Raw genomic sequence first — 14,016 nt, forward strand, 5'->3', positions numbered from 1 at the left:
CTAACATTTACTTAATGTCTTTTTAAGGTGGAGCTCATGTTAACTGCTTCATATCCTGCTGGATAGTTTTCTAATATAATCTATAATAATGCATCAAATTTTATTGTTGATAATATATTTTGTGTGTAAACTCTTAATCTGTAATGTAACCAGCAACAAGCTGTCAGATAAATGTAGAGGAATGACGAGGACAGTGTTTCCCTTTGAAACAGAAGGAACTAAATCCCTCCAAGTACAATTAGAGTAGAAGTATACTGTTGCATAAAATGGAAACGTACATGTACCTCATAATTGTAAGAATAAAACTTTAGTAAGTGTACTTTGTTAACTTTTTTTTAAATGTTTTTTTTATTTATTTTTATTGGTGATACTGTTGACAAGACATAGTGGAAAGGAAAAAAAAAAAAGACAAATCAAACAAATAGACAAACAAACAAAAATAATGACAAACAACAGCAATGACAACATCATATTACAATGAAAAAGATAGTAAATGTAGAAAGCAACTAAGCAATATGGATTGATTGTGGGAAAGGGGAAGGGGGGGTGAGTGAATGAAAGTGAGAAAAGAAGAGAGAGAGAGAGGAGGGGGAGAAAGAAAAAGTGAGAGCGTCAATAATTATTATAATGATAATGATAATAATAACAATACAACAATATAATGTAATAATGATAATAGTCTTGTTTGATAGTATACTGTGGCGGCGGTAGCTGCAGAGGCAGCCACAATAACAGTGAAATGGGTTAAATAATTAGCTATTTATATTAATTTATATCAATTTATATCTATTTGAGTGTATATCAATTAAATTAATTTAATATGGCTATGGGGGGTGGAGCCAAACACACAGAGCCCAAGGAGGGGAGGCCACCATCACCCTCCCACACAACAGCTTTGTTAACTTTTAACCATATGGTATTGAGGAGGTTGATGATTTCCATAACTGCAATCACTGACCAGGTTTTTTCTCTGCTTCTCTGACATTAACTGATCAATGACCTATCACATGAAAAGTTACTCATTTTATTTACTCAAGTGATGTTGGCTACTTGTACTATTTGTTGTAGTCTGTTTTTTGCTTTTTTTTCCTGTTAATAGGCTACTGGATCATTTTACTTCTTCAGGCCTCAAAAGACTATATGAGAAGGTTGAGCTCCTCATAGCTCATAAACATACAACCTGCAATAAGGGGTCGGAAGGAGATATTAATTGCATTAACAAGCCCAAAAAGTTGGGAACCACTGGTCTAAACTCAGAGGGCCCTGAAAGCTCAGGAAAATCAGACATCTTAAAGAATGTGTGATAGTCTGCAGAAGAACCACCTATCAGGGATTTCTAATCTCCAAAGAAGGTCACATACACTTAGATGTACCTGGAGTCAGAGATGCTATTATGTAAAGAACCATGTTAAATCAGGGGTTCAGTCCTGCTTTCTTCATCTTACAAAAGTTATGTTAATTGTTGTTTATTATAACTAAGATTTCAAGTTTTTTCTCCTTTGAGATATGTCTCACCTCTGTGCAAACAGAGCCAAAAAAGGCGGGGAGGTGATTAATAATCCTGTAGGTGTAGGGAAATTTATGATGATATTAATGTCAGCATAAACACCACTGTGCTTTAACTGTCATGCTCAGTCAGAGGACCACCATCAACATGAGAGAAAATGTCTCCTTTGGAGGATTTTGTGTTCTTCCTCTTCTCCAGTCCTACCACTCTGTTGGGGGCTGTTGCTGTCCTGCTCGTCCTCTGTCTCGTCTCCAGTAGTTTCACCTCCCAGGAAATAGGGAGGAAACCTCCAGGACCGAGGCCTCTGCCCCTGTTTGGCAACCTGTTACAGCTGAATCTCAAGAGACCTGACAAAACCCTGTGTGAGGTAAATGTAGCACTCCTAATGTGTAACAGTTTGAAATCTAGCTAAATATCTTTTCTTTTACACATTTTTGCAAAAATAAATGTTTGTACATTATCTATCTATGTCATTGCTTTTTTTTTCTTCCAGCTTTCAAAACAATATGGATCTGTATTTACGGTTTACTTTGGAACCAAGAAAGTGGTGGTGTTGGCTGGATACAAGACAGTCCAAGAGGCTCTGGTCAGCTATGCAGAAGAGTTTGGAGACCGAGACATCTCCCCCATTTTTTATGACATTTTACAGGGTCATGGTATGACCCTCCTTTATGAAACCTTTAATATATGTTTGCATTTTAGCACAAAAAGAAATACTAGACATGAACATTCAAAGCACAAGTAAAATCACAAATCACATTGTATTTGTTAATTTTTAAAAAATCTTTTCTGATGAGTGTTAGACATATAAGACTAGTACAGATTACTTCTAACTTGCATGTCATGTTTAATAGGAATTCTGTTTGCAAATGGAGAATCCTGGAAAGAGATGAGACGTTTTGCTCTCTCCACCCTGAGAGACTTTGGGATGGGCAAAAGAGTTGCTGAGGATAAAATCTTAGAGGAATGCTGCCATCTGATTCAAATGTTTGATGAGCATAAAGGTATGGAGTTAATATGTGTGCGTGATAATAACATGACACGGTGTCCTGATATATAAAAATAATACACTATGGGTTGGAGATGAAGAGCTCCTCATCATGAGGAAGAGTGGTATTTCATCTACTGGATCTTTCATTTTCCATAACAGCACACCTCTGAGTGCATTATTGTGCTCATGTCATGGTCACTTACACAGAAAGATATGCTTATTTTTTTTGAATAGTAGAAGACTGCAGTTTAAAACATCATCATGGTGTGTTACCATATGCGCTGACTATGTTTGAGTTGTCATATCAATCAGTCAGAAACCAAATCTTATGTTTTATAATGTCTTTGTTTCTTGCTTTCTTTTTACAGGGAAACCATTTGATACAACATGTTCAGTGAATTATGCAACATCCAATATTATCTCCTCTATCGTGTATGGAAGCAGATTTGAATACAGTGACCCTCGATTCAAAAACTTGGTGAGACGAGCCAACGAGAACATACGCATTACTGGTTCTGCACCAATCCAGGTAAACTTAATGTTTGGTTTTTGACTCAATAGCATCCAAATGCTGAATATACACGAGTCTGTAATGAGATCATTCCATGTAATACATCATGAAATATGTGCTTTTACACTCAAGTGGCACATAGAACAAATCTTTTGTGTTAAAGTATCCAGAATGTATATTTCCATTTTATATGTTGCATGAAATTTTGCATGCATGAAATGTATGTATTTGGATTTTTGTTTGGTTTATACTTAAATCTTCTTAAATCATCTGTACTGTTTTTACTATTATGTCACAGCTTTACAACATGTTTCCCCGGCTGTTCAGTTGGATAAAAAACCGGCAGCTGATATTAAAAAATGTTGAGATGACTGTCAGAGATGTCAGAGATTTAATCAAGCACCTGAAAGAGACACTGAACCCTCACATATGCAGGGGACTGGTGGATTGTTTTCTGATTCGGAAGAAGAAAGAGGAGGTATGACAACAACTTTGGTGTTTTTCAGACAAGAAAAGGTACAGCAATCCTTTATAGGTCTATTTTAATAATATACAGTATGACGTTCTTTCTCTTAGGACTCACACATTATAGACACTCACTACAATGAGAAGAACTTAATATTTACAGTGACCAACCTGTTTGTTGCTGGTACTGACACCACAGCAACTACACTGAGATGGGGTTTGCTGTTAATGGCCAAATATCCACAAATACAAGGTAAGGACAGAGACCAAGCGTGTGAATCTTTCCTCATAGGTGTGCATTTATGTTTTCACAAGTTAATGGCCTGAAATACTTGACTAACAGAAGGACAAAGGAAAATGTATGCTCATATACTCATAGAATACATGTAGGTTTTGGAGTGAATAGAAAAATGCAGGCAAAGAACATTCTTAGTTTGTGTCTCCAGACAAGGTCCAGGATGAGTTGAGCAGGGTGGTTGGAAGCCGCCAGATCCGAGTAGATGACCGAAAAAACCTGCCGTACACTGACGCCGTCATTCATGAGACACAGAGACTCGCCAGCATTCTCCCCATGTCACTTCCTCACAAAACTAGCCGAGACGTCATCTTCCAGGGTTACTTTATCAAAAGGGTCAGTTGCTCTTAGCTATTTCACTACTTACCAACATCAGTTTGTGGATATATTCATCCACCTCTGAAAACACTTAAAACAGTCCTTTGGTTCTGAGATGATATATGATAGACCTGTTCTCTTTTGCATACAGGGGACCATTGTGTTTCCTCTGCTTACTTCTGTCCTGTATGATGAGAGTGAATGGGAGAGCCCACACACTTTCAACCCTTCCCACTTCCTGGATAAGGAGGGTAAATTTATCAGGAGAGATGCCTTCATGCCCTTTTCTGCAGGTAAAACAACTTTGCAGAGTTTTTATTCTCAAAGAATTGTAGAGTCTTTATACTCATACAGGAATGATCAAGTTGAACTTTTTGCCACTTTTCAATCTTACAGGTCGCAGAGTTTGTCTTGGAGAGAGTCTGGCCAAGATGGAGCTCTTCCTCTTCTTCACCACCCTCCTCCAGCGCTTTCGTTTCACTCCTCCACCTGCAGTGACAGAGGATGACCTGGATCTGACTCCTGCTGTGGGCTTCGTCCTCAGTCCTTCACCTCATGAGCTGTGTGCTGTCAGTCGACAATGAGGCGGTTTCATCACTGCCTGTGGCAATGGCTTGATTATTGTTTTACTCACCTTCACACAGGCAGTAACTTCATTACTTGCATGTTCACTATCTTGATTTACATGCTGAGTAGCCCCATCCTCAAGACCAGGATCAGTAAACAATGGCCACATACCATCAAGAGACAGATAATGAGACAGTTTATATCAGTCATTTAAGACAGTCACTTACCTGTGACGGTATCAAAGAACATCCAGCCTAAATGTCTGTATTTGTTCATTTTGATTTGCATACAGTAGTCTAAACAGCTTGTTGGAATTTGTGTGTATATGCACTTTTTTATTATAGTATTGCAGTAGGCTTTATTCCTGCTTTTCTGCCACTGTCAATCAATTTTACTACGTTACTGGTTTGATTTGTTATATAATATATATTTACCATTTATATTGCAGTAAATGGCAGAAATCACATAATTTACTGTCAATAAACTAACACCTGCCTGTTCAGATTCATAAACATCCAAGATTACAATAAAAGGAAGCAACATATATATTACAATACCAGACATTTTACTGTTGTCTCTGTTGTTTCCTTTCTCTAAAAATCATGACATATTATTGTTTTCAGGCTTGTTTGGTGGATACATTAATAAAAGTATATTTAAAGTGGAGGAATGATTATGGCAAAAAAAACCTTCAATGTTCAGGGCTGCTTCTTAGCATAGATGAGATAGGTGGTCACCTAAGGCACCAGCTGCTGGATGGCTATCAAAGAGGAGGACGAAATATTTTGTGAAAAATTTTAGATGCCTCATTTACTTTTAAAAGTCTCACTCACATCCAATTCCCCCTTTTGACATAAAAACACCTGATAGTGAGAGGAGACTACCAGCACACTCTGTAGGCTGAGACTTCATTAGCTACATACCATCAAGAGACAAATCATGAGACAGTTTATTATTTATTTATATCAGTCATTTAAGACAGCTGCTATGGTATTGGGCAATGTCCAGCCTAAATGTCTGTTTGTTATTGTACACAATAGTCCAAACAGCTTGTTGAATTTGGGTGTATATGCACTTTTGTAGTATAGAATTGCAGTTGGCCATGTTCCTGCTTTACTGCCACTGTTGATCATTTTCACTATTTGTCACTGGTTTGGTTTGTAATGTATTTTTAACCTTTATATTGCGGCAAGTGGCAGAAATCATGTAGTTTACTGTAAATAAACCAGCACCTGCCTGTTCAGATTCACGAACATCTCAAAATACAATAAAAGTAGGCTATATTTATATTCCAATACCAGACATTTTACCATTTTCCCTTTTTTTTCTTTCTCTAAAAATTCTGACATGGGCTTACTATTGTTTTTTTTTGGTGGATACATGAACAAAAATATATTTAAACTAGTTTATACTATGTTTTATCAGATGATTTATCAGGAATTTTTGTCATCAGTTGACAGTTTTAGGCAGTGGCCAGGAGGCGTCAGTGCCGCTGTTACAACAAGCCTGGACCTGCCCCCTAAAATGCATTGTGTTTATTAAAAAAGTTATTCATTGTCATGGCCATGTCTTCTCCATTTTTCACTGAGTTTCTGCAAGTGTGTGAGACAGCCCCACTCTGGATTGTAACAGTCAGGCAGGGTGCGTCTCTTTGACGCTTGTGTGGTCAAACACAACGACTACCCAAAGGAAGAACGGTAAATTGGTATTTGATTAATAAGTGATTAAGTATCAAACAGTCACTATGATGTGAAACTGCAAATGGTCAAGACCAGTGGTGGACTCAGGCTGACTCAGGGGGAGGGGTGAAAAAATATATAGGGCACCTGATACATTCAATGGGCCCTCATTTCACAATGTTTTTCTCTCATATGGTGCACCTCATAGGGCACCTTTTTTCATTGAAAGGACACCCAATTCTGCCCTTCAGTATGTTAGACTTAGGGGAACCCTAAATTGCACTTTTTCCATTTGTTTTTTTTTGTTCACTAGAAGGGCACCCATACAGAACCTCTAGGTCACCCCATTACAACGGCATCATATGGGACTGCATTACATACTCTTTATTTAAAGGGCACATCATGTTTTCTCATTTTTGGGGGTTCTTCACAGGGCACTATCATATTTTCTTCCACCCATGAGGGTACTTCATTCCAGAGTGTCACATGTAGAGGCACTCTATAGGGCGTTTCATCCCAATTTACCCATAACCAGACAGTCATTACAGAACTTTGTTATGTTTTCTCCTTCATGTGGGCACCTTAGAGGGCATTTTATCATACTGTGGGGGAACAATGAGGGGCACTTTATTATACTGTGGGGCACCTTAGGGGGCATTTTATCATACTGTGGGGGCACCTAAGAGTGCACTTTTCGGTTGCCCTCCCTGCTCCTCCACTAAGTCCACCAGTGGACAAGATGCTGGAAAAGAAAGCCAGTCATAGCCTACTCTGTCCTTGCAACAGTAGAAAGTTAACAACTTTAACATTTACACATCTTGGGAGAGTTACCTCAGGGCTGTTTTTCACATAGGAAGTTGGCGCCAGCAGCTGGAGGGCTGCCAAAGAGGAGGAAGAAATATTTTGCAATTAATTTCAGATGCCTAATAAAAACACAGTAATTGCTGACACTGCACTAAACACTTGATAGTGAGAGGAGACTACAGGCACACTTTGTAGACTTAGACTTCATTGGAGGTTGACAGTCACCCGGTCCTACCTTTAACCTGCAGGCTGCTGCTTATTTTGTGGTTAATTTGCTTTCACCACTGTGTAAGTATAACGTTCAGGTAAGCCCTGTTCCCTTTAAACATTACAATATGATCCACAGCAGGATAATTCATAACCAGGATGTGGATAATACCATTATGTGCAGTACAATATATGGGCATAACAAGGGACGGAATAAGTGATTTAGAGGCTCTAGTCAAACTCAGTCATGGGGCCTCCTTCGTGCCTTATTTTCACCCTTTGTCTAATTGAGAATGTTGGTATTGGTGGGTCTGTATTGGTGGTGGCAGAAGAAGTAGCCCTCTCAAAACTTTAGACTATTAATACCACACTAAACATAATCTGTTAAAAGTAAAAGTCATATATTCAAACATTTGCTTAGATAAAAGTGCAAGTATTTTCAGCACAACGTAATAACATTTACTTAATGTCTTTCTAAGGTGGAGCTCATGTTAACTGCTTTATATCGTGTTGATTATATATTTTGTGTGTAAAATCTTAATCTGTAATGTAACCAGCAACAAGCTGTCAGATAAATGTAGAGGAATGACGAGGAGCATGTTGAGTACAGTGTTTCCCTTTGAAACAGAAGGAACTAAATCCCTCCAAGTACAATTAGAGTAGAAGTATACTGTTGCATAAAATGGAAACATTAAAGTACATGTACCTCATAATTGTAAGAGTAAAACTTAAGTAAGTGTACTTTGTTAACTTTTAACCATATGGTATTGAGTAGGTTGATGATTTCCATAACTGCAATCATTGACCAGGTTTTTTCTCTGCTTCTCTGACATGAAGTGATCAATGACCTATCACATGAAAAGTTACTTATATTATTTACTCAAGTGATGTTGGCTACTTGTACTTTAGTCAGTTTTTTGCTTTTTTTCCTGTTAATAGGCTACCGGATCATTTTACTTCTTCAGGCCTCAAAAGACTATATGAGAAGGTTGAGCTCCTCATGGCTCATAAACATACAACTTGCAATAAGGGGTCGGAGGGAGATATTAATTGCATTAACAAGCCCAAAAGGTTGGGAACCACTGGTCTAAACTCAGAGGGCCCTGAAAGCTCAGGAAAATCAGACATCTTAAAGAATGTGTGATAGTCTGCATGAGAAGCGTCTATCAGGGATTTCTAATCTACAATACGGGTCACATACACTTAGACGTACCTGGAGTCAGAGATGCTATTATGTAAAGAACCATGTTAAATCAGGGGTTCAATCCTGCTTTCTTCATCTTAGAAACATTACAAGAATTAGACCATTGTTGTTTATTATAATTCAGCTTTCGAGTTTTCTCTGCTTTGAGATATGTCTCACGTCTCTGTGCAAACAGAGCCAAAAAAGGCGGGGAGGTGATTAATAATCCTGTAGGTGTAGGGAAATTCTATGATGATATTAATGTCAGCATAAACACCACTGTGTTTTAACTGTCAGGCTCAGTCAGAGGACCACCATCAACAGAAGAGAAAATGTCTCCTTTGGAGGATTTTGTGTTCTTCCTCTTCTCCAGTCCTATCACTCTGTTGGGGGCTGTTGCTGTCCTGCTTGTCCTCTGTCTTGTCTCCAGTAGTTTCACCTCCCAGGAAATAGGGAGGGAGCCTCCAGGACCGAGGTCTCTGCCCCTGTTTGGCAACCTGTTGCAGCTGGATCTCAAGAGACCCTACAAAACCCTGTGTGAGGTAAGTGTAGCACTCCTAATGTGAACAGAAGCCATTTTGTAACAGTTTACAATCTAGTTGAATATCTTTTCTTTTTCACATTTTTTGCAAAAAATAAATGTTCTTACATTATCTCTGATATATGTCACTGCATTTTTTTTCCAGGCTTCAAAGAAGTATGGGTCTGTATTTACAGTTTACTTTGGAACCAAGAAAGTTGTGGTGTTGGCTGGATACAAGACAATCAAAGAGGCTCTGGTCAGCTACGCAGAAGAGTTTGGAGACCGAGACATCGCACCCATTTTTATGATGCCAATCGAGGTCATGGTATGACCCTCCTTTATTAAACCTTTAATATATGTTTGCATATTATAGGGCCCTCAAAGTTCAGGTAAATCATAGAACATCTAAAATAATGTGTAATTGTCTGCAGCAGAACCATTTATCAGGGATTTCTAACCTACAGTACAGGTCACCTACTCTTTAAACTAAATGTAGATGAAATCAGTGATGCTATGACTTTTAAAAAAAGCTGTTATTCTCTGAGTTGTTCATTGTGGAAGTTAGGTCAACTTGCCAAGACAGGATTAATCCTTTGCCAAACAAGTCACCTGTGTGTAAACAGAGACGAAAAGGGCGGGCAGATAATTAGTAACCCTATAACTGCAGGCATATTCATTGGTGAGATTAATCCATAAACACCACTGTCTCAGGCTCAGTCAGAGGACTACCATCAAGAGAGGAGAAAATGTCTCCTTTGAAAGATTCAGTTTTCTTCCTCTTTTCCAGTCCTACCACTCTGGGCTGTTGCTGGGCTGTTGCTGTCGTGCTCGTCCTCTGTCTTGTCTCCAGTAGTTTCACCTCCCAGGAAATAGGGAGGGAGCCTCAAGGACCGAGGCCTCTGCCCCTGCTTGGCAACCTGTTACAGCTGGATCTCAAGAGACCCCACACCAGTCAAAGAGGCTCTGGTCAGCTATGCAGAAGAGTGGCGGCTGGTGACTCAAAAAATTGGGGAGGACAGGAGGAAAACCAACACGGAATCTTATAACAAACCGCATCAAACTATATCATTGTCCCACCTGATGAAATCGGAGGGGTGGGGGGCAATTTTATATGCCAATAAAACAATTTGCTTGAGTGGTGAAAAGGCTGCGTCTTTAAAGACATTTAGCATATACATAGTGTCTCTAAACAAAGAAGAGCTCATTTTAGCCATGGAGTGGATCAAATGTGTCATTTTACCAACAAAGTGAAATTCAAATTTATTGTATTGTTCTATTGTGACAACAAATTTATGTTCTCATCAAAAACAGACAACATATCACATGATTTACATGTGTTTCCTATGTATTTTCTTAGTATACAGAAATATAAAGTAGCACAAAGCTTATAATCTGATACAGGAACAGATCAGTGCTGGATACAAGAAAGATTGAACACTAAAAACATTCACAGATCTAAAAGTGTAGGTTCACATCAGAAAGTATTAATGCATGTATCAAATACATGACTTACACACTCTTATCTATATGTACGATATACAAAAAAAAGTCTACAAAGCTGACATGTTAACACTAGGGCTGTTAACATGAACACAAAACTCACGGTATGGATCGTATCACGGATTTGAGTCACGGATCAGATCATTATTAGGATCAGTGAAAAAAAGGGGGGGGACAAATAAAACTTTGTTTTCCATTTATTCTGTAACACACTTACAGCCACAAACAGCAAGGAACTTTTGCCCATGGTCTTAAATGAAAACAACATTTAAGATGTCCAATGTTTAAATAAAATAAGATAAAATATATAAAATATTCAATGCTCAGTTATTGCAATATGAGGCATGAAACCTTCCTCTTTTAAACAGTGAGTGAAACAGCCTGTGTCCACATCATCAAAACTTGATGATAACAAACATTCACCGCTAACGTCAGTTAGCAGCTAGATGCTAATAAGCTGCTCAGCTGCAGCACATTAAACAGCAGGTAAACATAAATCAAATGTCACATCGGACCCATTAAATGCTGGTTTGATCGTTGCTCTTCAAAATCCCTGTTAACGTTAGCGACATGCTGTCTGTCCATGACTTGTACTTACAGCAGTTTGTTTACTTTGTCTTAAATGAGACATTAAATTTTGCAATTAATCTGCAGTTCATATGTCTGCCGAACCGTGGTGGGGGGGCGATCCGTATGGATCACGGATCAACTACAATCCTACTCCACTAGTTAACACTTGTTATTCCAGTTACTTTAAGCTTATTACTCAATATATGACTCATCTTAAAAACGAACTAAAGAAACTGTCAGAAGCAAGCAGCCAGACCTCCTACACACTAATCATACAACATCAAAAGGTGACTGAACTACGACTCAATTAAAAACGAATGAATGAGTGAGTCCAGACAGCTCACTGTAACTTCAACTAGCAAACTAACGTTACCCACAACACATTATATGATCTCTGCTGCATTCTTGTTAAGGAGATAAAAAACACAAAAAAGCCACACAGAGACATTTAACCATGAGAGATGAAATTAGCGACCAAAGAGACAGAGAGAGAGAAGCTGTATCTGACTCACGTTATCTGACGTCTTCTTCTTTCTTTCATGGAGATGAAGTATTCATGTCATAACGTCCATTTGTGACTGTTGGTCATCTTGTTTGTTAGTTAACAGAACTTTGTGGCTGCTGCTTAACCAGTCTGATATCATTAGCAACAATGACAAACGAGTTAACTCTCCTGGTTGTTTCTCCGGTTGCTTCTCTCTCCAGCCTCCCCGGCAGTGTCCTGCTGCTGCTGCGCTGCTCAGTCCAGATCATTTCTCCCATTAGCTTAACAACAGTCCTTAACAGTCCTTCCATGGATGTATAAAGAGTCATTTGATACAACATGTCCAGTGATCATTATGCAACATCCAATATTATCTCCTCTATCGTGTATGGAAGCCGATTTGAATACAGTGACCCTCGATTCAAAAACTTGGTGAGACGAGCCAACGAGATCATACGCATTAATGGTTCTGCACCAGTCCGGGTAAACTTAATGTTTGATTTTTGACTCGATAGCATCCAAATGTTGTATATATATCTGTCTGTAATGAGATCATTCCATGTAATACATCATGAAATATGTGCGTTTACAGTCAAGTGGTACATAGAACAAATCTTACTGTTTGTGTTAAAGTATCCAGAATATATATTTCCATTTTATATGTTGCATGAAATTTTGCATGCATGCATGCACGAAATGTATCTGTTTGGATTTTTGATTGGTTTATACTTAAATCTTCTTAAATCATCTGTACTGTTTTTACTATTATGTCACAGCTTTACAACATGTTTCCCCGGCTGCTCAGTTGGATAAAAAACCGGCATCTGATATTAAAAAATGTTGAGATGACTGTCAGAGATGTCAAAGATTTAATCAAGCACCTGAAAGAGACACTGAACCCTCACATATGCAGGGGGCTGGTGGATTGTTTTCTGATTCGGAAGAAGAAAGAGGAGGTATGACAACAACTTTGGTGTTTTTCAGCTAACAAAAGGAACAACAATGCTTCACAGGTCTGTTTTATAATAATACGTGGGATGGATGTTCTTTCTCTTAGGACTCACACATTATAGACACTCACTACCATGAGAAGAACTTAATAATTACAGTGATGGACCTGTTTGCTGCTGGTACTGACACCACAGCAACAACACTGAGATGGGGTTTGCTGCTTATGGCCAAATATCCGCAAATACAAGGTAAAGACAGAGACCAAGCATGTGAATCTTTCTTCACAGGTGTGCATTTATGTTTTCACCAGTTAATGGTCTGAAATACTTGACAAAGAGCAGGACAAAGGAATATGTATGCTTCTCATATACTCATAGAATACATGTAGGTTTTTGAAGTGAACAGAAAAATGCAGGCAAAGAACATTCTTAGCTTGTGTCTCCAGACAAGGTCCAGGACGAGTTGAGCAGGGTGGTTGGAAACCGCCAGATTCGGGTAGATGACCGTAAAAACCTGCCGTACACTGACGCCGTCATTCATGAGACACAGAGACTTGCCAGCATTGTCCCCATGTCACTTCCTCACATAACCAGCCGGGACGTCACCTTCCAGGGTTACTTCATCAAAGAGGTCAGTTGTTCATACCTGTTTTACTACTTTCCAACATGAAATTGTCTTTGCTGGATATGCTCATCCACTTCCAAAAACTCATAAAACAGTCCTTTGGTTCTGAAACGATATATGATAGACCTGTTCTCTTTTGCATACAGGGGACCGCTGTGTTTCCGCTGCTTACTTCTGTCCTGTATGATGAGAGTGAATGGGAGAGCCCACACATGTTCAACCCTTCCCACTTCCTGGATAAGGAGGGTAAACTTATCAGGAGAGATGCCTTCATGGCCTTTTCTGCAGGTAAAACAACTTTGCAGAGTTTTTATTCTCAAAGAAGTGCAGAGACTTTATGCTCATACAGGAATGATCCAGCTTGACTCTTTGCTACTTTACAGGTCGCAGAGTTTGTCTTGGAGAGAGTCTGGCCAAGATGGAGCTCTTCCTCTTCTTCACCACCCTCCTCCAGCGCTTTCGTTTCAGTCCTCCACCTGCAGTGACAGAGGATGACCTGGATCTGACTCCTGCTGTGGGCTTCATCCTCAGTCCTTCACCTCATGAGCTGTGTGCTGTCAGTCGACAATGAGGCGGTTTTATCACTGCCTGTGGCAATGGCTTGATTATCTCACCCTCACACAGGCAGTAACTTCATTAGTTGCATGTTCACCACCTTGTTTTACATTTGTACACAATGGTCCAAACAGCTTTTTGGAATTTGGGTGTATATGCACTTTTTCAGTATATTATAATATATATAATATATTTACCTTTTATATTGCAGCAAGACCTGCCTGTTCAGATTCACGAACATCCGAATATACAATAAAAGTAGGTACATTTATATTCCAGTAC

The 14,016-nt window shown here is 38.9% G+C and overlaps 1 protein-coding gene and 1 pseudogene across 1 annotated transcript; both read left to right on the plus strand.

Annotated features, from left to right (window-relative positions):
- Positions 1-679: 679 nt before the first annotated feature.
- LOC121883450 lies at positions 680-13,750 on the plus strand (annotated as a pseudogene).
- Positions 3,734-6,128, plus strand: LOC121883448 (cytochrome P450 2K1-like). The gene is made up of 3 exons (XM_042391728.1): positions 3,734-4,105; positions 4,239-4,380; positions 4,484-6,128. The coding sequence occupies exons 1-3, from the start codon at positions 4,046-4,048 to the stop codon at positions 4,669-4,671; spliced, it is 390 nt and encodes a 129-aa protein (XP_042247662.1). The 5' UTR covers positions 3,734-4,045; the 3' UTR covers positions 4,672-6,128.
- Positions 13,751-14,016: the final 266 nt, after the last annotated feature.

This window comes from Thunnus maccoyii, chromosome 18 (genome assembly GCF_910596095.1).
Source record: "Thunnus maccoyii chromosome 18, fThuMac1.1, whole genome shotgun sequence".
Classification (NCBI taxonomy): domain Eukaryota; kingdom Metazoa; phylum Chordata; class Actinopteri; order Scombriformes; family Scombridae; genus Thunnus; species Thunnus maccoyii.